The following is a 24,799-nucleotide window of genomic DNA, read 5'->3' on the forward strand; positions in this document are numbered from 1 at the left end:
AGTCCAGTGAATAGCCAACAATGGCCAGCCTGTGTGTGGTAGAGGGATTTTGGTTCACATCCAGCCTCTGCCTCTCTACTCCGAGAGGGGGCCTATTATAACGCTCTCTGCTGGACTCGGTCACGTGACGCCGCCTCGCTCCCTGCCCTCCCTGCATCCACCCCCACCCCTTCCCCCTCTGCATCCCCCCCTCCCCCCTCCCCCCTCCCCATGTGTGGGACTGGCCAATCCAGTCGCATCGGCCTCCTCTTCTGCTCTGCCCGTTTGGTCGGATGGTCTCATTTTGCCAGCGAGTGACTTTCCGTGGGTGCTGCCTGTGTGTGTGCGTGTGTGTGTGTGTGTGTGTGTGTGTGTGTGAAAGTGAAAGTGCGCTCAGCTCAGTGAGTCCGTCCACTGCTCACCGGACACAGCACAGTGACACAGAGAGAGACAAACAAAACAGACAAAAAAGACATTTCGTGTCTTCTGAGGCTGAAAAAAAAAGGAAAAATGACCAGAAAATCATAAACTGAACTCAGTAGACATGAAAATTCACAAACTTAAGTTTTTTCTGCTGATTTGCATTAAGTGATAGAGGTTATGTTAATGTCTATGAGATGATTCAGATGATTCAGATCAATAGTGCACTTCATCTGTTTTTGTGTGTATTTGTGGCTTCGCCCATCCTGATGCTGTACTTTTACACACTAAACTGATAAGGTGTGTAAAAACAAGACAAGATTCTTCCTCTAGATCATCAAATAACATTGACAGTAGCAGATTACCACAGGAGATAATCTGATGTGATTTGGTTATCTTTTAGTTGTTCAGGCTTGGTTTGAAGAGCCGTCCACCTGCTGCTTGGTTGTTGTTCTGAGGATATAAAGATGGCCGGTTGATCTCCCTTCATTCTCAGCTAGATGGCAGCATGACCACCAAGAACCCAATCAATTGTTTCACAGCTTTTCTCATTTATATCTATAGATCTGACTTCTCAGCTTATGTTTAGTTGTGGTTTACAGGGGGAATTCGAAAGCTCGAGGAACAGCTGTGATTGGTTGGGTTTAGTGTGATGGGGAGGGTTAGTAGGCGCAGAGGGGCCGAGGACGGGCATGTAGTGAGGAGCTGTGGTACGAACGCCGGGCAATCTGTTAACTATTTCACCCTCCATCTGAAACCTAAACCTTTCTCAGAGAAAGACAGAGCTTCTAACAGAGCTCCCTGCATTCCCTACACACACACACACACACACACACACACGCACACATGCACACATACACACACACACTTTCTAACACACACATTTAAAGTGTTGGAGAGGTAATGAGGTGGAAGACCACCCTCTGGCATCCCAGTCATTCAAATGAGTGTGTGTTTTTATCTCTGGGGACTGGAAGAAAGGAGGAGGAAAGTGCTGTGTTAAAATGTGTTAATGAATAACTCCTGAGCTCAACGCTCTTTCTGCAGGGACTCCCCCTCCATTCCCTTTCCCCTGCTTCCTCCCTCCCCCTTGTCTTTCTTTCTTGTCTCTCTTTCTTTCTTGTCTTTCTTTCTTTCTTTCTTTCTGTTCGCATTTCTCTAATTTATATTCATTTCTTTGGGTAGATGTGCTGCACCTGAAGGTCGCCCTCCACCAGCACTAACTAGTACGTTTATCTTGAAGGGAGGAGTAGCACAGATCAGATCGTAATATTGGGGAATAAAAACTACTGTTGTACTCTGGAGAGCTTGTTTGCCCTCGCTGGCGTAAAGGAACTAAGTTTTCAACTTCTGTTAGTTTCAGTTTCCGTTACTACATTTTTGGTCGTAAATATTTCATGCATGTTCAGTTTTTTTTTTTTTTTTCATGCAATGCACTTTTGCTGACTTGCTAAGAAAAATTGTGTGCCATGAAATGTATTTCTCAGGATTGTGTAGTAACGGATTGCAACAAATACAAGTACAATACTTTGGTTAGCAAAAAAAAAACTGTTTTGATTTGCAAGTTTGTGAAAAAACGCAATATTCAAATAGTTTTGGAGAAAAAATTTCACAAACAAGGGATTCATCAGGTATTGGTACAAATTGTTAGATATGAACATGCATAAACATGAATCAAGAGACACAAAACAAAACAAAACGAGAGACAAAGTACAGAAAAAAAGTCTTGATATCCACCAGAACAAATAAAGAGGATAAATGAGAGGTATAAACATCACAGCAGCCATATTTCACCATATACATATGCAAAGAAACAGGTGACATTCATTCTGGATCCAGAAGCATATTTGAATAGAAAGAATATACAGAGAGGCAGAAGTGACAGGACAACATCAGAATAGTCTCTTCAGCAGGTTCTTCTTGTTGCATAGCGTGATCATAGCAGTAAATAATGCATAATGCCATACTGAAATGACAAGCTGCTGTAACATGTAATCACTCATGGTCACTAGTCATAATTAATTATATTTCTACAAGTCAGAAAAGATAAATTGAGATATCTACAGAACATTCAAATTCAGACAAGTGATAATTGAATTTTGTGGAGTCAAAATGACATTTTGACGGGTGGTAATTGATTTATAGAGTTCTGCAATCCAGTAATAGATACCTGCAGTTGCTTTGCCTGTAGGAACAGTAGACCTTGGCTGCAGTCGTGTAGCTTCCCCTCCCCTTAGTGTCCCAGACGGAGCGGCCCACCTCTGATCTGTTACCCAATAGGTGCTGCTCCGCTTCAGCACAAAGCCTCATCTGTGTGCTGTGACACTGAGGAGAGGAGAGTCGCTCCGGAGCAACAACGGGTTAAGGTGAAACGGGTTAAGGTGTGTTTGAACAACTGAGGTTTGCTTTAATTTGACTCATTCAGGCCTGGAAAGCTCGCTCCTCAGCGCAGAAGCTAATTTTAATGGGTCTGTTATTCCAGCGACGTAAACAGTCAGTTCTCCATAGGGGAATAAGTTCTGTTACAGCAAGAACTTAGGGTTTTTTAGAGGGTTTTTTAGGGGTTTACAAGTGGTGAATCATGCTCACGCTGCTGCTCAAATGCACAAACTCAATCACATCACAATTCTGAACTCAAATGCACCCTAATACATCAGTGGCTGCTGTTTTGCTGTTGTCTTCCCCCATTCACTCTTTCTTCTCTTTCACTCTGGTCCCTCCAGCTTGCCTCTCTCTCTCCTCTCTCTCTCTCTCTCTCTCTTTCTCTCTCTCTCTCCCTCCCTCCTTCCCTCATGTTTGCTTGTCGCACGGCTGTCATATCTGCCAGGAGCTGCCTGCAGCCTCCGATTCGGAACGTGATCAAGTTTCAAAAAAAATTCAAGGAATGCGAGCTGCCCACTGCCCATTTTTCAAGGCCCTGTTTATGCAAGAATGTTATTTTTACTACTCTCTACCTTTCTAGACCCCCCCCCCCCCCCTCTCTCTCTCTCTCCACCCCACTTCTTGCCTCCCCTTCCCTCCCATTACCCTGCACATCCTTTAAAAATACAAATGGAAAATGGAGTATGAGGGAGGGGGGGGGGGGGGGGGGGGAGGGGGGCATACGCAAAACAAAAAAACAAAACAGAGGAAAATTAGCGCTAGAATGAAAGCGGTAAGGAAAGGAGAAAAAAAGGGAAAAAGGCAGTGGGGTCTATTGAAACCTGTAGATTTCTGTAAACAAAAGCCCGTGGAACAATGCCTGTTGTTTTAAGCTGAGCTGACGTTGCCAAACTTAGAGATTGTTTGTTGCTGACCCCGTCTGAATCAGAGAGAGCCAGTGGCAGCCTGGGGAAACAAAAGTGTGAGAGTCCCAGCGGCTGGATGGCCTGGCTCAGACCAGCAGCTAAATGATGACTGTGTGAGTGTGTGTGTGTGTGTGTGTGTGTGTGTGTTAGTCTCCTCATAGATACAGATTGTCCACTGTTATGCCTGAATTAATTTAGTGTGCCATTTAAGAGAAACCCTTTATTGTAAATGTGGGATATCAACAATGATACCAAGTTGTTACAAAAAGCAGACATCACTATGGTTCTTTTTATAGGTGTAAAACCCTGTTGATTATTCCCATTGCCATAAAGTTGGAACAGGCTCTCCAGAGTCAGACTTAAATAGATGCATAAAGTGCTTCAACATATTCTTATATGCAAGGTACACTTCATCAGTAGTGGAGGAACAGAGTAACAGTGACAGGATTTCAGCAATGAGATTCCAAACATGGCATCTGGGTTCGACAAATATTCTATACAACTGTAAAAAAAAATAAAAAATAAAAAAAAAAAAATAACTGTGATCAAATTACAAAAAGCATGTGAGAATACAGATCATTTCTCAAAAACATGATTGAAAGGGTCAAAGGCATTAAAAAATATCTGCAAAAAATACAATTCATTAAGTCAAGTATTGAGTCTAGAAATCTTGTTTTCATTAAAGCACATGAAAACATCTGCCCTGTTAATTTCACTTGTGTTCAATGCAGTTTGAACTGTTTGGAAAATTTTCTTGAAACAAGGCAGAACAAGGCAGATCATCCACTAGTATCAACTTCATTCAAGAAAAATTCGTTAAAAAGGTTGATTTGCGTTGGAAACAAGTGAAATGACCTCACCCCTTTTTGATTTTAAGTCTCAATACCAGAATAAATGAGCTGTTAAAATGGAAATCAGTTAGAATTATTCCCTGGATAATGTAATTGAATACAGTTTGAATACATTTTGAAAGTAACTTTTTGACCCTGTGAACTAAGTGAATGGACACAAACAAAGATCCCCTAGATTTATGACATTTATGTAATGAACTATTTTTCAGGTGTCATGTCAGTTCGATCAGGTGAACAGAGACGTTGCTTATTAGAATAGGTGTACTTGCTGATTTTGGACAGAGTAGCGGATTTATATGTGAGTGAGGAGTCCAGCGGCTGTAAATGTATGCATGTTTGTAGCGTCCGCAAATACTCTGCTCTTTAAACGTGACGGGGGGGAGGAGAGAGAGTGAGACAGAGAGAGAGAGAGAGAGAGAGATTGGCGTGACGCCCACTGGCACTGTGCCCACTTCTCCGGCTGCTGTGGAGCTCCGTGTCACGGCCAGGACTCCCTGCCAGAAGGGCTTTCCCCAGAATCACCTCGGCACACACACACACACACACACACCCTCACACACACACACACACACGCTTACACTCAGTCATGCCGCCCATGTGTTTAGTGTCAACATTTTGATAAAGCTCTGCCAAGCAAACAGTATATCCTGTGCTAATGGTCTGACTTGGCAGGTTTTTACTGCTTACCAATAAAGAAAATGATGTGTTGCTTTAACAGATGGTATATAAACATCATAAATATAACCTGGTATTGTTGCGTACGGTAAAAGGCTGAAGGCTATATAATTTGCGTCTAAAACTTCCCTAATGAATGAATGCGCTGCAAAAACCTCTCATTTCTCAGTTTTGAATTGCAAAATGTCGTTTTCCTTAAAACAAGTGAAAAAATTCTGCCAATGCAAAGAATTTTCTCAAATCAAGTGACATTATCTTGATACTAGTGGAGCAATTTCACACTTGACACTATCATTTGTTTCTATACAAATCCTGGAACAAGTGAAAGTGCATTGGAAACAAGTGGAACTATCTCACCCCACTGGTAGAATGTTTCACCTGTTTTCAGGAAAATAAGATTTTAAGACTCATAACTTGTTAAGATGGACATTTTTTGAGAGTAACCGTGACGAAAAGAAAAAAAGTAAGACTCCCTTAAAGCCACCTACATGCTCCACCTACACACACACACACACACACCTCATGAGTGTAAGTAAACCTGTGGACGATAGGAGGCTGGTAAGAGAGATTCATCAAAGCGCTCGTCTTCTTAAACACCCCCCCCCCCCCCCCCCCCCCCTCCCCCCGTTGTATTTCCCGCAAATTAGCGGAGGGGAGAGACGCCCGGCCCTGTCGGTCTTTGTTTGTGGAGCCAGTTAATTTTCTAATTAGTCTCCATCAAAACCGAACCGTCGTTAAGGGAAGGATGTGTGTTGCCCAGATGTCTCTCTCTCTCTCTATGACACCAGCCACAGCTCAGCCAGGGCCGGGCGAGAGAGAGAGAGAGAGAGAGAAAGAGAAAGAGAAAGAGAGACAGAGAGAGAGAGGTGAGGATGATGATACTGATGATGATAATAATGATAATTGTGGCAGTGATGATGATGATACCATCTCACGTCTCTTTTAACATGGCACGGCACTTTGGTGTGGTCACGTTTATGTCTGTGGGTGTGCCAGCTTTAGGTTGTGTGTATGGGTACTGTCACCCCCCCCCCCCCCCACACACACACACACACACACTGCGAAACACATGAATCTAGACTGCTTATTTTGATAGGTGCCTCCCAAACGGCGGCCACAACAGCGATCATCAGGAGATGAAGGGCAGGGGAACGGATAGAGAGAAGAGGGGAAGATGAGGCTCCTAACGAGTCCAGGCTGCTTTCGGGGTGTTTGAGTTGGCATGGAGGAGCGACAGAGAGGGAGGGATGAGAGAGGGATGAGGGACGTGGAGGAAGAGCAGAAGCACTGGGAGAGAGCAGAGGAAGAGGATGGGGTAAGGAAGAGGAATAGGAGGTCACAACAAATGGAAGATGAGAGGAGGATGAGTAGGTGAATTGAAAGGCATTTATTTCATTTATTTTAGGGCAGTCCACTCCCCTATTTCATATATATTTGAATATTCATAGAATGCCTGTTCAAATAAGATAATTTTTTCGTTTTCGTGTTTTTCAAATATTCACACCTGAATTGTCCCCCGTGGGCCACCATAGATGATTTGACTGGGGGATTCTTTCCAGTGCGCTCTGGCCCAGAAACATGGAGCAGTGTTTGATCAGAACACAACCGAGAACACAGCCTGAGACAGTAGAACATGTTGGTTCCACGCAGCCAGCAGTAGAAGAAAATACTGACACCACACAAACCACTGCATCAACAAAAAAAAACCCAATCAAAGCTCAACAATCAGGAGGCTGGAAGATGGAGGAAAACAGCGCCATCCTCTTCTGTAAGATCTGCTGCGAATTTCCATCAGTGGGAAAGAATTTAAGACAAATCTTAGTGGCACAAATTGTGTATTAATTTCCCAATATGTAATATGTATTATTTCATAGTTCAATAAAATTGCCCCGAAGAGGACCAAAAACCCTAAATATCAGATCAATCTTATTTTCTCTTTACTGAGACGATAGGAAACACATAGGGACACAGAACAGAGGAGTGTGTGTGTGTGTGTGTGTGTGTGTGTGTGTGTGTGTGTGTATGCGTGTTCGAGTTTATGCGTGCCGGTGCATTTGTATGGGAATTTATGCATGAATTTGTGTGTGTGTAATCTACATGTGTGTTTGTGTGTTTGTGTGTGTGTGTGTGTGTAGGTGTCTGAGAGTGTGTGTGGCCTACAGTCTCACTAACACACACATTCCCAGTGCCAGAGAGGCAGCGTGGACTCAGTGTCACCCCAACAACCCGGCTGACCCCTGCTTCCTCCACACCACCACACACACACACACACACACACACACACACACACTACACTGTTTACATCAGTAGAGGATTAACTAGTTCCACCATAGTTAATGCGTCTCTAATATACCAGTAGTGTGTCACTGTCTCTGCTGTCTTCACTGTGCTTTCTTATCGCTGCTGATGTCTTAGGGTTCATATCTAGAGTAGACAGTTTAGAAGACTAACAAGTTATTCCATGGCTGATGCCTTTGGCTACGCTATCAATGCGTTCCACTGTTGTGTTGCAGACGGAGTGATTGATGCTTATTGACTGACTGTAAAATCCTCCCAGTAGAACGTCTTGTTTTGGAAGCATAAAGAAGAAGAATGATTTGCAATCCGCCCTGCAGCAGTTTTTTCATAGCTATGGCTGTGATTCAGTATAGTGGCTTTAAGCGGCAATCTGCAAGATCTTGCTTTTTTTTGTTTTTTTTGTTTTGGACATCTCTCTGGCTAAGCGGCCATTGCTGCGGTCTTGCACTGCACTTCCCAGAGTCAATCAAACAGTGTGTCCAGTACTGTTTCCTTGGATTTTCTGTTGATGCAGTTTGAGTTTCTCTTTTCTTTGTCTGTTCAGCCATGGTGGCTATCACTGCTCATGATAACTACCCAGCTCTTCTTCTATGTATTCCAAATAAACTGTTGCTGCTGCTGCTGCTGGAGTGTTCAGAACAGCAAATGTTAAAGCGTTCATGAACCGATTAGAGGTTGAACCATTATCAATCGGCACTAGAGAGTAGCAAAACGGACATGCACTTGTATGAAAATGTAGCAGATTATTGCTTAAATTCAGCAATGAAATCAGCGATATAAGCAATATAAGGAAATGTCAGTCTTGTTTTCCTGGTTCATAACAGCAGGGTGAAGTCAGGAGAAGAAAGCAGTGCAGCAGTCAAGGTGTTCCTCTGCAGCAGTTAGACGAGCCCTCCCTTCTCCCCCCAGCCAGACCACAGCCTGGGCTATCTTTAGCCCGGGACACCAGGGCAGCCGTGCCGTTTTTTTGGCCACATCCCGGCCCCCACCGTAGCAGACCGAGCCAGCCCCTAACTGTCGGGACTGTGAGGGTTTGGCATGGAAGAGCCTGGCTTTCTCTGGCCCTCCGCCCCCCCTCCATCCTCCCCTCCGTCCCCCCCTCCATCCCCTCTATCTGTGCAGCTTTGCCCGGGGTCAGAAAACACAAGCAGGAGAGGAACTGAAACCTGAGGGAGGAGGGGGGAGGCGGGAGGAAGGATGGGGAGAGAGAGAGAGAGAGAGAGAAAGAGAGAGAGAGAAGGGACATTGTAGAAAATAGACGTGGGGTTTGATCTGCTCTATTACTGTAGGCAGCAGAACACAACAGAGTTCATAAACACCTCTCTCTCTCTCTCTCTCTGCTCTGCTATCTAGTGCTATCTGTTTGCTGCCTTCCAGGATTGAGAGTAATTCCTTTTCTGTTCACTAATTTCAAAATGTAAATTGAAACAGCAATTCACATAATCATGATAGAGCCTTCATTCCCTTCATTCTTTGTAAATTGGTTACACAAACTCTATGTATATGGAAACATATTTGCTTCAATCTGCTTCAACTTGTAAACGAAGTCGCTTCCAGTCCAAGACGCTGTGTCTTAATTTATTTATTTGCTTATTTTCAATACGTTGTGTTTATATCGTATTCTCTGCTGTTGTGACGGCCCAGCATCCCCACAGGGATTATTAAAATTTCATCTAATCTAGTCTAATCTGATCGACCATGGCGAAAGATTTTTGAATTTTGATGGAAATCGGCTTTCTGAATTGATTAAACTGAAGTGAACTGATCCCGGTCCTGCTGCCTTCATCCTCCCTAGCTGTCAGTCCTGGTCAATGTGGTTAGTAAAGCATGACCTGCACCCCCCCCCCCCCCACCCCCTCCCTCTCTGGAGTCACTTGACTAGCGCAAAGACCCCTGACTGCACTGCTGCAAGTGACTCCTGTTTTCCCTCCCTTTTTCTTCATCCCTTTATCCCTTATCCCTCTTTCTTTTACCTCTCTTCCACCCCCCTCTAAAATCTGCCTTCATCCAGAATTCTCTCTCTCTCTCTCTCTCTCTCCCTCTCTCTCTCTTTCTCACTCTGACTTGTTTGCTGCTGCTCTCGCTGCCTATCTTTCCCTCCCTGGCTTACTGAAGCCCGCTCCCACACCCTCTCATGCTCTATCTGGCAGCTTCTATCGCTCTTTATTTCCTTTTGAAAACTCCCTCTTTTGCGCTGTCACACTCCCTCTCCAAGTCCACCTCAAATTTGCACATATTTATGTCTGAAATGCCACAGCGGCATTGACACAGTCAGTGGATTTGCAGTCTTAGTGATTGGTGATCAGTGTTTTGCAATGCGTTAGAGTACGCAGATTTCTTTTTCTGGTGGCAACTCATACCTTAACATGTTAGTTTTTCAATTCTTGTGATGTATGATTAGTATGTCATCCATTTGTTTTTTTTTCAAATTGTCTAATTTTGGGGTTTTTTTGTTTGCAATTTTTTTTTAAAAAGTAGAAAAAAGTGTCAAAATTCTACGGCATCTTGTGCAGACAATATGCTGCTAATTGCAAAAAAACTCAAGTATGCTGAATATAAATGAGATTGGTTTAGTGACTTTAAAAACAGAGCAATAGAGCAATGCAAGCCATATTGCTACAGCAGTTTTTGAAGTGGGCAAAAGTACTATAACGAGTGACTTTTAATAAAAGTTAATTTGTTGTATGTAGATAATGAAGCAAGGTCACTAATTACTTTTAACACTGTTGGTGATAGTGTATTTTAATAATTACTCTATAATATAGCAACATTTAAGTAACCATGCCATGAATGAACTTGCCTGCACAGTGACGTAAATATGCACAGTGTAAGATTTAATGTCACTGGTGCTATCAGTAATCACTTTGCATCTTTGTTTTTGTTAGTTTGTTGGTGTGATGTGTTCACATCTAACCTCCCTCCCCCGTCCCCGCGGCTGTTGTCACCTAAGCCCCGGACGGTGAACTCACTTTCTATATTTAGCGTGTTCGTAGTTTAGCTGAGCGGCTTCTTTAGCCCCAGGCCCCGCTATGTGGATCACAGGCCTGTAGCTTAGCCTCCTAGCTTAGTTTAGCCTAGCCCGGCCTAGCCTGGCCTGGCCTCGCATACCGCCAACCAGCGCCACAATGAATCTGACTATCTATCTACCCCCTCACGCTCCTCTGCACGGCTGCAGCGGGCAGTGAAGGGGTTAACAGCAGTCACTCAGCATGCGGGAGCCGTGGCGGGCGGGCAGGCAGGCAGTGCAGAGGCTGACCTCTGACCCCTTAGGAAAGGAATGTGGAAGCTCTTTCATCCAGGACAGAAACCAAAGACACCCGGGCGGTTGGAAAGTGGCGGTTCAATTCTGCTTTCAACGTTTTTGATTAGGGGAAGTAAGGAGCAGCTCCATGTGAATGTACTGCGTAGCGCTTCTCGCAGTGGCATCTGCCATTTTGGGATGAAGCTTCATTTTGCAGTAATGTTTGTTACTGTGCGATCGCTGCAGTGAGGGCGAGTGTGATTAGTGGTTGTAAATGGCTGCAGTTGTGCCGTTCGGACTGAAGGAAAACCCTGGTTATGAATCTCTCTGCTCTGACCTATAACCTACAACCTATAGAGTGTTTTTGTAGTTGCGTGACAATGAAGATAGCCGTTACTTATTACATACATTATACTGCTGAGTGATAAATAACTTCATTGATAATTAGAAGATAATGATAAGTCAGTGATGAGTGACATTAAACATTTCCAATAGCACTTTTGGTAACTTGTTTACTTGGAATTATTAAGATTCCATCTGTGTTCAGAGGAGTTTTGAGAAATCCCACAGAGTAAAACCGATAAAACATTTTTAATTTTCATTTTTAAACCCACTTAAACTTTTTGATCCATATCTAAAGAGTACAACAACTTTTTACGAGTAACTCAGTTTTGACCCAATCTGATGGAACCTTCTAATTCCAAGGTCAAGTACAATTCTATATCTTATTTTTGTTATCTAGAAAACAAAGCTAGAGTCTGTGTGGGCGTTGTTTGTCGTCTAACGATGGCCAGTAATTGAATAGAGCCTTGTAATCTAATAGGATACGCTGCTACTTTAGATGATGTTTTTGAAGCAGTGGTAAACATCCAAGGGGCTTCCATGTATAGATGGTAGTTCACAAAGCTTGTAGGTTTCTGAAACTAGTAAGAAACAAGCAACTTATTCACAGTAAGCTAATCCTGTGTGTTGAGTGTCCTCTTCAGTTTTCCATTACTGTTAATGGACCGCCACTGGAAGACACAGAGTAGTCAGTCAGATTTATGCCTTCAGATTGTAGTTTGTTCAGCTAGACGTTGAGCAAAACTTTACTGAAACAAAAAAAAAATGATATACATTTTTATCCTATATCACCTTTTTTAGTCAAAAATTCCAAGTGCATTTTCTCTCATTAGTATCCTATTCCTTTGCCTTGCTCTCCTTAAAGCAGTGAGAGAACTTCACTCACTACTCTGTCTTTTCCTTGTTAGAGAAGGAGAGAGTATGGCTCCATTTTGACTTGAAGTGCTTGAACATGAGTGCAGAGAGTGCATCAGATACCTGTATACCCTGGCTGAAAGCTGAGAAAATGGCTTAGGCTTGAGTCATCTGTAGGTAGAGTGACGGACTCCATTTTGGATTGTTAAATTCTTGAACGAGGGCCACAGGTGGCATCTGATGCCAAATTTAAGACTTTTTAAGACCTTTGTAATGCTAAGTGGAATTTAAGACCAATTTAAACAACGAAATAAAGAAAGAAGCCTGGCAAAACTGGCCTAATTAGCCTAATTAATTTTCCAGTTGAACATAGCTAATGAAAGTTCTGAAACTATAAATGGGCACTGAAGGGAAAAGGACAACAGGAAATTAATTGTGAAGTCATGAAGTCCAAGCAGATATGATGAAGAAAACATGTTTGCATATTGTACTACAAACCATGTTCTGTGTTAACCTAAGAGTGGACATGCAGTGTGAAGAAACCTGTCACTGCATAGTGAAAAAAAAGATTTCTAATGTCTGTTAAAGACTTTTTAATATGTTTGAAGGTCTTAAATTTAGATAAATTATTTTAAGGCTTTTTCAGACTTTTTAAGGATGGATGCCCTGTGCCCATGTCCTTTGCTAGTAAAATATGGAAAATTGATCAAACATCAAATCAAACATGTAACTGTTAAAAAAAGTAGTCTGATATTACTTGAATTAGCTCTAAATTCCTGTTGGATGTTCCCTGATTGTCCTGTACTGCCTGTCAGACACACATAAGTAAGTGAGTAAGTCTTCTGACTGTGAGACACAAGTGTTGGAACATGAAGGCATCTGGAGCACATACTGCATATCATGGCTGCTAGTAGCCTGGGGGAAGCAGGAGACTAATGTTGACGGATCAGGCTTTACTGTACAAACAGCAGAGTGTGGGAGAACAATGAGCAGAAGGACATTAGGAATATAGCATGTGGAGTAGGAACATATGAGAAAAACCTCCGCGAGATTCTCAGTGGTTGATTGCTATAAAATGAGGAACATGGCGTGTGAAGTTTCTACAGAGAGACGCATGAGAAAGGCCCGCTCCGTTCACATGATGAATATGTTGAGTGCTAGAAACATATGCGGAAGGACGCAGTATGATGTTCTTTGTTGATTAATTGGTTGATAAATAAATCAACAACCACAATGGTTGATTTGAGGAACATACTATGTGGTGTACAGACAGAGAGTGAGGGAAAGGATGCAGTATGTAGCTCATTGACTCAAATGATTTTGCAGTCTGGATAGTTATATGTTAACAACACTAATACACTGGTAGACATTACAGTAACTCTACTAACTATAGTTTGGATAGCTGGACAGTAACAATACTAATATACTGGAAGACATCAGTACAGTGACTTTATACAATTATTATGTACAGTTAGCTCAATAGTAGCTGTACTGAAAGTCTGGATAGTTTGACTATAGGAGTGTAGCAGGCTTTTAGAGAAGGAATACCAATGCTTAAAAAGGGCTGGGCAATAAGGACAAAATTAATATCACAATAATCATAACAAATTATTTATTTAAATATATTTCAATATATAATGATGTTTGCAAACATACAAAATCACATGGTAAATAATCAAATGTATGTCCATTGCATGGGTCATAAATCATTTTCAAATTTAAAGTTCATTATTAATTGTCATATAATATTCCCTAATTTGTTTCTGATCTGATTTTGTGAGAAATCTTAATTCGTATTTGCTGTTTATAATTAATTTAAACAAACATTGTTTATCATGATAACATTGTTATATCATTATTTCATTATGATACGATTCTATTGAAATATGATACTATTAAGTTATTACCCAGCCCTATGTTTAAAAGCTTTTTTGGAAAAGGAAAAACTTACAATATTTCATTTAAATGGGGTGGGATTTAGGGGTGTAGTGACAAACAGTGGTGGAGAAACTAAAAGATGTTAATGAGAAATAAGAGTGTTTAAGGGAACTTTGTAATACAGGCATAATACTTTGAAATATTGTAAAGTTCAGTATGGCTCCTTCTGGCTTGTTGACTGTTGGCTCCATGTGTGGAGTCATCGCTCTAGATGGTTTATCATGGTGTGTCCTTTGTGGTAACGGTATATTAAATGAGGTGAACTTGTAGGTGTGGATTTTATGTGGTGTATGCGCCTGTCCGCGCGTGTGTGTGTGCGCTCGTATGTGAGTGTGTTTGAGCGTGTTGACTCGGGGGAGGGTGTGTACATGATATGGCATGCGGCATGACCATACTCTGCCTGCTGTGTGTGGAGGAGCGGGGCAGCGCGACACGGCATGGTTCAGGCCAGGAATGTGCGATGTGGGTAGGCTGTACAATAGAGCCGGGCTCCCTGAGGGTGGTCAATGGGACGGGTGTCACCCCCCTGCACCCTCCCCGCTGGGTGATGACCACTGCACCACGCTACAGCTGTCAGCTCCTCTTAACCACCACTATAAACACACACACACACATGCGCGTTATGAGAGCATGTACACACACTGAGACTCATACGTGAGCACACAGGCGCACACGTGCTCACGCATGTCTTGTGTATAAGAAATACATGCACACACACACACACACACACAGTCAAACACTCATGTACACGTGCTTTAGCCACACACACACCAACCTGCGGATGCTTGTGTGTGTGTACCTATATTTGTATGCACACGGGCAAATATAGGTACACACACAAGCATCCACAAAAACACTCAAACCAGATTCCAGCATAGGCATATTTGCACTCTCTCTTAACTCATTGACCTCTCACACAGACAGGATTCCATTACATTTGAAGCTGCGTGTGTCTGCGTGTGTGTGTATGTGTGTGTGGGTGTGTGTGTGTGTGTGCGTTCCGTCACAAATGCCCACATGTGTTTACAGTATCTATGTGCACCCTTCATTCACGTGACTGATGCTTGGAGCACGGCTGACATTGCGATCAGTGTTGGGCCGGCTCGACCTTGGACTTGGCCGCTGTGTTCGCTTGCAGAGGTCACTGAGGGTAAAAAAGTGAATTCAGAGATGAGAGAGTTCAGTCAGTCCCTCTGAAACGCAAGCTGACACGGTTCATGGTTATTTTATGACTAATAAACAACATTCACGTGTTGTACGTCAATAGCTACTCTGGTTTTTTAGAGAGTTAATTAGGCTGTCCTGTTTGACTTCAAAGGTAGCAATGGTTTTTACTGTTGTTGTCAGGAATCTGTTGAATTCAGGGTGACAGGTAGCGCAGGTTCTAGGAAGCCCGAGTTTGTGGCGCAAACACCGCTCAGCCCCCCCCCCCCTTTCCCCTCCCCAGCCCTCTACCCCGGGGGGCTGTGTGTGTGTTTCTCTGTTTCCCCAAGGATTACAGGAGCCTTATCCAGTTTCATAACAAGTACATACATGTACACACACTCACACAAAGCTGGCTTTGTGCACCATGTTGTCATCTGAAGACACACATGATGAGGCATATGCATAATGAGATGAAGTCATAAATACATACACATACGTAGTTATAGAAATGGAGGTATTATGTAAGGACTGTGATTGATTATTATTATTCACATCATAGAAAACTGACTTTTGCCAAACTTTTCCAGGCCATGTCATGTCAGTCACACTTGTCATTCAGCTCCCCCTAGTGAGGCCAACGGAAACTTGCCTTTGAACTGGAATTTGCAAATGAGATATTATGATTCTAGTCAAGCCTTTGGGTTTCCTGTATTAATGCATGACATTTTGTTCAAGTTTTAAAATAGAAGAAGAATAAGGATTCCCTTTTTATTGAGTCGCCTCTTTGTTTGTTCTCTCTTTGCAGGACAATAACGATGCAGAGCAGTATTTCCCACTCACCCCCAACCATAGCTGTTGGGACTGGGTGAGGAGGAGAGATAAAGAGAGTGAAGGAGAGAAGGAGTGAGTGAAGGAGTGAGAGGACAGTGCAGTGTATGTGAAGAGACAAAAGGAGGACAAATAGGACTTGTTTAACAGAGAGGTAAGAAGGAAGTTTTATATATAAAGATGGTTTATCATTACCAAAAAAACTGGAATTAGTTAAAGAAATCACAAAGTTTGAAAACATGTACCTTGTGTCCCACCACAGATTCGGACCACTGCCTTCCCTTTATGTTCCCTCTGGACCATTGGCCCTTGCTGTGAGTTGATTATCTCGCCCCTCTCGCTGACCAACCTTCTTTTTCATCAAGCTCCCTCAACTTCCCACATTGAGCCTGGAAGGCAGGGGAGCCACGGCCGCGTTTTCATGGCAGCGGCACTCTAGGGCTGCCATGGCAGCTGCTGCCGCCGATGCCTCACACCGTATTACCGCACTGACGCCGGAGGAAGAGGAAAGACGGACCGCCGCCAAGCTGTTTGGGAGCGCCGCCCCGCTGCCACGGACGGAAAGAGAGAGAGGGAGAGACAGGGAGAGAGAGAGGGAGAGAGAGAGAGAAAGGGAGAGGGAGGAAGAGGAAGGGGTAGGGAGAGCGAGCGGTAACGAGTGCCTGGTGTGCGGGGCCCTGTTCGCCTCGCAGGATAAGCTCCGGCTCCACGCCTTTAGTCACACAGGAGAAAAGCCCTTCCACTGCTCCCAGCCACACTGCCCCAAGGCCTTCAGCTCCAAATACAAACTTTTCAGGTACTAAGCATCAATCACATCGGCCAATACACAGTTTTCTTAATAGGCATGGGTTCTCCAAGTTTCTCAGGCCATAATCCTCTTTGAGGTGCTGCCAAATGCAGAATTGCCACACACTTAATGACTCATACTCAGACTTAATCCAGTTATTTATCTTTATCCAAGATGAATGAATCTGAAAAAGCAACAATGTGAAACCTTGAAAACATAAAAAAAGAGATAATTGAAACAACCCGGTATATGAGTGACTAAGTCTCAGACTCATTAACATACTAGGATCTTGTCATGTGGGGAATCACAGGAGACTGTATATATATGAGTCACAAGGGTCTTTCCTGAAACGGATGTATGCTTTACTCTCAATTTAAAAAACACCCCTATCATTCACAGTCTCTCTTTGTCTCTGCTCCATCTGTTCCTTTGCAGGCATATGGCCACACACTCTCCACAGAAGACCCACCAGTGCTCGTTCTGTGAGAAAATGTTCCACCGCAAAGACCACCTGAAGAACCACCTGCAGACCCATGACCCCAACAAGGAGGCCTTCAAGTGCGAGGAGTGCGGCAAGCACTACAACACCAAGCTGGGATACAAGCGCCATGTGGCCATGCACTCTGCCACGGCAGGGGACCTCACCTGCAAAGTGTGCATGCAGAGCTACGAGAGCACGCCGGTGCTGCTGGAGCACCTCAAGAGCCACTCGGGGAAGTCCTCGGGTGGCGCCAAGGAGAAGAAACACCCGTGCGACCACTGCGACCGTCGCTTTTACACTCGAAAGGATGTGAGACGGCACATGGTGGTCCACACGGGCCGAAAGGACTTCCTGTGCCAGTACTGTGCCCAGCGCTTCGGCAGGAAGGACCACCTGACGCGGCACGTCAAGAAGAGCCACTCGCAGGAGCTGCTGAAGATCAAGACGGAGCCTCCGGATATGTTAGGTCTTTTAGGTTCTGGCTCGCCGCCTTGCTCCGTCAAGGAGGAGCTCAGCCCCATGATGTGCAGCATGGGTCCCAACAAAGACCCCATGATGGGCAAACCCTTCCCCAGTGGGACCCCCTTCCCGATGGGCATGTACAACCCCCACCACCTCCAGGCCATGTCCAATACTGGGGTGGGTCACCCCCCCCACCCCTCCCTGATGCCCAGTCCCCTGTCTGCAGCTATGGGCATGGGCTGCCACATGGAACCCCCTGGATCTCTTCACCACCACCCGCACCACCACCACCATCATCACCACCATCACCACCACCACCACTCCCCTCCGCTGCCCCCGCACCACCAGCCTCCGGCTCCCCAGCAGCAGCACCAGCCCCAGCCAGCCCCCAAGTACCAGCTGGGATCTACCTCATACCTGCTGGACAAGCCCTTGAAAGTGGAGATGGAGAGCTTCCTCATGGATCTGCAGAGCGGCTTGCCAGGCCCGGTTCCCTCTGCGGAGCCCCACACTGCTGCCTCGCCCCCCAAGGACGGACTGGAGCCCACCTCGGGCCTGGCGGACGAGCTTTGCGGGGATCCCCTCCTGTCCAAGAGCCCTGCGGTGATCGCTGAGTCTCTGTGCGCTGCTAACATGGACTTCTCCCACCTGCTGGGCTTCCTACCCCTCAACCTGCCTCCCTACAGCGCCCCCATGAGCACGGGAGGGCTGGTGATGGGCTACACCTCGTCCGCGGCCTCCTCCTCTTCCTCCTCCTCCTCTTCCTCATCCCTGCACGCCGCCGAGCCCCACGCCGCAGCGGTCGCCGCGGCAGCAGCTGCCGTCGCCACGGCGCCTCTTACCTCTTTGCAACCGCAACCTCAGGAGCAGCAGAGCTCCGGCGGGGGTCTGGGCCTCGGACCCCTGCACCCCCTCCCACCAGTGTTCAGCTCCAGCCTTAGTACCACCACACTGCCTCGCTTCCACCAGGCCTTCCAGTGAGAGACCCGGCCCTCGGCCCAGCCCTGCCCAGCCAAGGTGGCCTCGACACCAGCCTCAGCTCAGCTCAGCTCAGCTCTGCCTGGCTCAGCACGGACACTCGGGGCTGCGGTCCCTTACAGGGCCTGATCAAAAAGGGTGGAGAATTAGAAATAAATAAATAAACAGTTGAACACTTAGAAGCCTTAAATGAAAGCGCACAAAAGCTTTTGATTGAGCCTTAGAGGAAGTTAAACCCCTTTATCGAGCAAAAAGGAAAAGGTGAGAAAAGAAGTTGAAGCAGCTTTTATTTGGGCTTTCTTTCTATCCTTTAGTTATAATGACGTATTAACCCATCTCTTTTATTTCCATATACTTCCCCCTTTACCCCCCACCCCTACCCCCCATACCCTATTTAGTAGTATAGAGGGCAGGATCAGTAGGCCAAAAGGCGTGGTACTGCATACTTTCTAAAGTAATAATATTAAAAAAAATCAAAGATAAATTTTTAGTGAAGATTATCTGTCTTGTTGTGACCCAGAAAAAAATAGTTTGAAGTGGATATTTTGTTTTACCTTTTTTTTTTTTTTTTTTTGCTTTTCCAAATGTGAGAACATGCTAGAATGTGTCTCGTCTTGAGTTTTGAACCACCTACTCTGATAACCTAAACTGTCATGATGACTGTGGAGAGGAGAGAGATTAGTGAAGGAATAAAGAGATATAGACATTGTGTCAAACTAATTGACCCCTAACTCTAAAAGTTGGCTAGGCTAGAGCCACGAAACCTACCCCAGCCTGGAAAAAAAAGTGCTCTTCAAGAAAAAAAGAAACAATTAGATTACTGTTACTATTATTTTCTTTTAACTGCAACTGATGTGCAGCGGCTCCTAGAGTCAGGTCAGTTTGAATGAAAATAGTTCACTAAATGAAAAACAGAGACCGGGTCACTATTGATCAAGGTCCGTCTGTTTGCTGCCAAACGCGAAGACCAGTCACACACGAGGCCACACATTTAAAAAAAAACAAAAAAACAAAAAAAACAAAACAGAGAAAGAAATGTGAAAGTGTGTGAGTTGGTTGAAATTGATGTATTGTCATGCTGGCTTTTTACTGTTCCTCAACAGAAGCACTTTTTTTTTTAGCAGAAGGCACTTCACCTTTAGGAATCTCTTCAGCAAACCTTTCGTCTCCCTCCTCGTTGACTTCTAGAGGTTTTCACTGCGAAGGCCGAGAGTCGGCCGACCGCTCACCGATGGGACTTCCTCCCCTCCTCCAGGTCCTCGACTGGTTTCATTCGTGAGGACTCTCCTTCCTTCGACTGTCTTCCCTCCAACATTTATCTTTAAAAGTCCCCACGGTAATGATACGCCGCATCTGTTTCCCCCCGGCTGCCCAGTAGGCCTATATCTGAAATATATTTTTAAAAGAAATAAAAAAAAAAATATATCTTTCAGGCAGTCTTTTAAAGAGATGCATCATGGTAATGATGAACCCTGACATATGTGAATGGCAAAAACAAAAAAAAAATAACAGTGACAGTTAAGGAAAATGTGTTAAAGAATGTTATTGCAGTGTACGAAATATCTCAACAAAAATGAATATTATAATTGCTTTTATCTCAGTAAGGTGTATTTTAGGTAGACGTATTAAAACTAAGTGATGATGTTTTTGATGTCTGGCAGGTTTACATTTGTGTGTATCTTGCATTTTATTGATCAAACAATGGATGAAGTATTAGCTTTCCCTTTAGCTTTCTCTGTCATATCCAATCTTTACCTTTACATGTACTTGAGTTAGTATAGCAGAATCGGGACTGTGGATCGGAATATCTATAGAAGGCTGTTAGTGGCATAATAATCGATTAGCATTTGAACTAGATAAACTTTGATTGTATCATAGGAACGTTGACATGGATGGCCTATGAATCTGTGACTGTAGGTCTTTATCCTTAATCCAGTTGAATATTTAACCCCTATGATGAAATCCCAGCCGACTTCTCTCCAAGCTCAGCTGGATGTCTTGGATTGTAGATGCCTTCCTTTATAATCATTCACCACCAGCCTATAAAAACCTAAGCCCAAAGTTAACCTAAGCCTCAAAATGAAATAGGTGCTCTTATCTATGTCATGGAAATGACATAATATAGACATGTTTTCCCCCTAATGTTCTGTCTGTGGCATGGCCAACGCCGTTGGCATACTCAAAGTTCAGCGGTCAGAAGTAAGTCAGAGTCCATACAAGGCTGAACTCTTGCATCACCTGTCAGAAGCGTGACTCACTTTGTGTGTAAATGTCACTCTAGTCATAGGAAAGGACCCATTTACTTTGCCTTTATCAGTTAACATGCCACCGTCAAGCCCCACCCGCATCTATTAGTCAATTTACCCTTAATGGAAAATGTAAAGAAAAACAAAAAATGAAAAAAAAACATAGGAAAAAGTACCACATAACAAAATAATAGAATTTTTTTAAAGAACGTATTGCTGCTTTTAGCTACGGTTGCTGACGGACGACAACTGTAGACCACTAGAACATTTCAATTTCATTCTGCAAGATGTACAGTGAGCTGAAAACATGCACAAACCCAACCGACGAACTGTTCATCACCTCCCTACCCCCCCCACCCCCCACTCTATAATCCTCTTCTCTCAGCTGCTTCTTAGAGTCAAAGGAAAAGGGTCTGAAAATAAGGCGATATCCAGGAGCGAGCGGTCACCCGCCTGGGCTTTGACATTCAAAGCGCTGAGGAGGCATGACTGACCGACTGGGGTTATTGCTTATAGTCATATTTTTGTTTTTGTTTTTGTTTTTGTTTTGTTTGTTGTCATATGATATATTATTTTCTGTTTGTATAAAACAGGACCTCGAAACAACACAACACATCACCTCATTTTTATTTGTTTTATTTTTCTTACCAAAACCTGGGGAGAAGAAACTACATTTTTGCACAATTGCTTGTTAGAAAACGATACGAGTGTTATCCAGTTTTGATACTGTAGGATATTAAACCCTGCTGATCAGCAACCCATGGCCCATATAGGCCAAACAAATCAATATTCCCCTGTCAGGTAGGAGCAGCTGATAATTCAGCATCATCAAGCACTGATGTAGAAAAAACTGCCCCACAGCGATGTGACTATTTGTCTAATTATCACCAAGTGTAACAAGGTTTATTGTCCAGATAGTTGCTATATCCTTAGATTGTATAATCCAATTTGAAATTTATTTGACACTTATTAGTCTTCCCCCTGGAAAGTCATTAATTTGATGACGAATTACGTAAAGTGATTTTACTTTTACACGATCAAAGTTATTATTGATCTTAAAAAAATAGCCTTCGGCACCTTTCTGAGTATTAACCTGATATACTAAAAAGGCAAGATTCAAAATTGATCTTTATTTTGAGTAAAAAAAAAAAAAAAAAGATATTTTTTAAGAAAAACCCTCTTGGCTTAAGCCAAATTTGTAGCAATCAAATTGAGCATTTATTTTTTATTTTTTTTGTAACAAATGATTATATTCATTTAGTGCTAAAAAGTTAAGGAAAAGCTATTGGCATGTATTAAGTTTGTCCTCCCTGGGTTTCTGTGAGCTAATCCGAATTCTAGCACTTTCAACCTTTAAAAAAAAAGAGTATTTTTTTTTCTTTTAAAATTTCAGCTTATATGTTCATATGTTTTTAATTTTGTATTGATCCTGTATATGTATGTGCCATTAGTTTGATGTGTAGACTTTATCAACCTCTGTGTATTTTTCTCCTCCAAAAGAATAACAGTATTTTTGATAGACTTTTCACTAATATCCTACATAAGAGCCCCCCCCCCCCCCCCCCTTCCTCTTTGAAACCTTTTTTTGGGTAACCAGCTTTGCCTTCTCTATCGCAAAAATTTATCTAATCAAATCCTACAGCCAAGTGCTTGTGAGAGAGCTTCAACAACATATCTGTTATTCTGGGTCGGTGAGAAACGAGACCGTTGTCAGTAGAGTGTTGAAGCCACAGCCTGACCACAACCTGACACAGAAATGCTATTGCAACACAGACCCATCTGCAGGCCATTTTTAGACCGTATAACTGAACAAAGATGAAGTCAGGGGCAACCCCAAAATATAGCACTTAAAGCTTACACCCATGTTCACTAAACTTAGAGATATCCTGGCCAAATGGAACGACTGCACGTTGATTTTTCCAAACATCAGGCTGTGTTGATACGAATCAGATCAGTGAGCCATGGGTGCCAGGCTGTTGCTAGAATGCCAGTGTCTGTTTTCCACTGCTGAGTGGGAAATCCATTATCAACTATGGCTTTAAAATCATGTTGCAAAACATCAAGTCACTGAGTCGCTGAATAAGACTTGAAATAAGACATTTTTAAGACAGAAGTGAAGAAAGGCTCAGTGTGAATTGCTGTTTAAGTGTCAGAATATAAGGAAATGCAGTGCAAATACTCCAAATGTACTAATAATCTTCATAACTGTGGTCAGGCAGTCGTCGTAGCTGTGAAAAACTGGCAACACCAGATCCCGTGCCTGTCATTTAATAGGTTTCTCCGGGGTCTGGTTCCAGGACCGGGTCAGGAACAGTTTTATAGCGCTAACAACATCCTTAGTGGTGAGATTATTCTGGGAAGCTGGGCCCGGGTTTTAGCCTCGCACACTGATCTGAAATGACACACAAAAAAAAGCTGATAACCAAATCAGCGCGACTCTGAAACACTTGATACAACACTTGATACATGTCAGTCCTCCCCTGACTGGTGACAGCGTTGTTGTTCTGCTCCTGGGCTTGGCTGTAGCTCCATTACCTCGCCTGCACCTACTAGGGATGCACTTATCCTCACCTCTTCCTCTTTACTAGTAGGTGCAGAACACAAACATTTTAAGGGAATTTATTCATCAGTTTAAGCCTGAGGAAAACCGATTGGATTTTAATAATGCTATCTTTTATTTTATTTTTTTTTGCTTTTAGTGAGAAACTGGGTACTGTCTGATGCAGGCAACATCCACATGTAGTTTTATATATTTCTAGCTTAATGTAAGTCTTGCATTCCAAGCTCTTTGTGTATCTCGTTTAGCGACATAGCCCATTTTATTTTTACTACTTGCTATTACAGCCACCTCTGGAAAAAAAGGTGAAAGAAAGGAAAATGGAATATTTGCATTCACTTACACTATTTTATATAGCATGGAGTTTATCAACTACAGGGAGAATTATATAAATGATATGCTTCGGAGGAAGAAAGAAAAAGAAAAGTCTTGCTTTTTTTTGTTACATATCTCACATGCAATCAGTTGCTGCAATGTAAAAGTGACAGATTTGTATATTGGTTGATCCAAAGAGATGATGAACACAACAACAGAACTATTGACTTATTGTACAGTACAATGTATCTTTGACTTGTCATGTGTTATGTTGAAATGATTAAAAGACAAACCAGCGGTTTCATACCTTCTTTGCATTCTTTTAAAGTCTTCACACTTCAAGAGTTTCGCTCCAAAATGAGATCTCCACCTGCACAAAGACACTGTGAAAGTAAAAGTCATTACTCAGTATTAGTGAAGTTATTAGCTATCTTGAGTCCTTAGAAATGAATCAATATTTCTGTTTTAAACATTGAACAATGAACATCACTTTTTTAATTGATACATAGAGTGTTTTGACTGTTTGGGGACTCATATCCTTGTTATCTAGACTTCTTTCAGTCAACTGTCAACTCAAGCCTCTGATTCATTTTCTTTCTTCAAGCCCATCCATCCATCACATTCAGTTTTTTTTTCTGGGGACACTGATTGACTGTTGAAAACAAAGCACAGGCAAAATGGGTTGACCAGACTCTGCTGAAAGATTATTCTCATTTTCCCTTTATAGACATTCACCACAAGGCAGTGCACATGATTAGAAACACTCAGAATGAGACCGGCTTGCTATGAATAAGATATCTAGTGTGTCAATTATAGGAAGTGTAGCTAATTTTATGTTAATGAGCAAAATACTCTATGATCCTGGCAATATCCAGAGATTTGATTGAGAATGCAGAAAAGTAGCTCCATTTAGAATGTATGGGAATTGTATTTTCAAAAAAGTGAATTCTTTAAAAAACAAAAGAGAAAAAAGAAAAATGCCATCCCAGAATATCACAAGCCTATCTTCCTTGTGGCTCGGGTCCCACAGTATGTCTAACCCTCATACTGGACCCAGGTCTGGATTATGTCTCAGAGTGCTAGACCAGTAAGCCTACATGCATAGCTGAGCCT

General features: G+C 43.1%; 1 protein-coding gene across 1 annotated transcript in view; it reads left to right on the top strand.

The window, feature by feature from the left end:
• The window catches only part of plagl2 (pleiomorphic adenoma gene-like 2), a 28,049-nt gene extending 9,478 nt beyond the window's left edge, over positions 1-18,571 (top strand). Inside the window, exons 2-4 of the mRNA XM_071918737.2 lie at positions 15,838-16,014; positions 16,123-16,656; positions 17,083-18,571. Coding sequence (XP_071774838.2) covers positions 16,307-16,656; positions 17,083-18,571 — 1,839 coding nt within the window. The 5' untranslated portion in view covers positions 15,838-16,014; positions 16,123-16,306. The remainder of the gene's footprint in view (positions 1-15,837; positions 16,015-16,122; positions 16,657-17,082) is intronic.
• The last annotated feature ends 6,228 nt before the right edge of the window (positions 18,572-24,799 follow it).

The sequence above is a fragment of the Centroberyx gerrardi genome, chromosome 14 (genome assembly GCF_048128805.1).
Source record: "Centroberyx gerrardi isolate f3 chromosome 14, fCenGer3.hap1.cur.20231027, whole genome shotgun sequence".
Lineage (NCBI taxonomy): Eukaryota > Metazoa > Chordata > Actinopteri > Beryciformes > Berycidae > Centroberyx > Centroberyx gerrardi.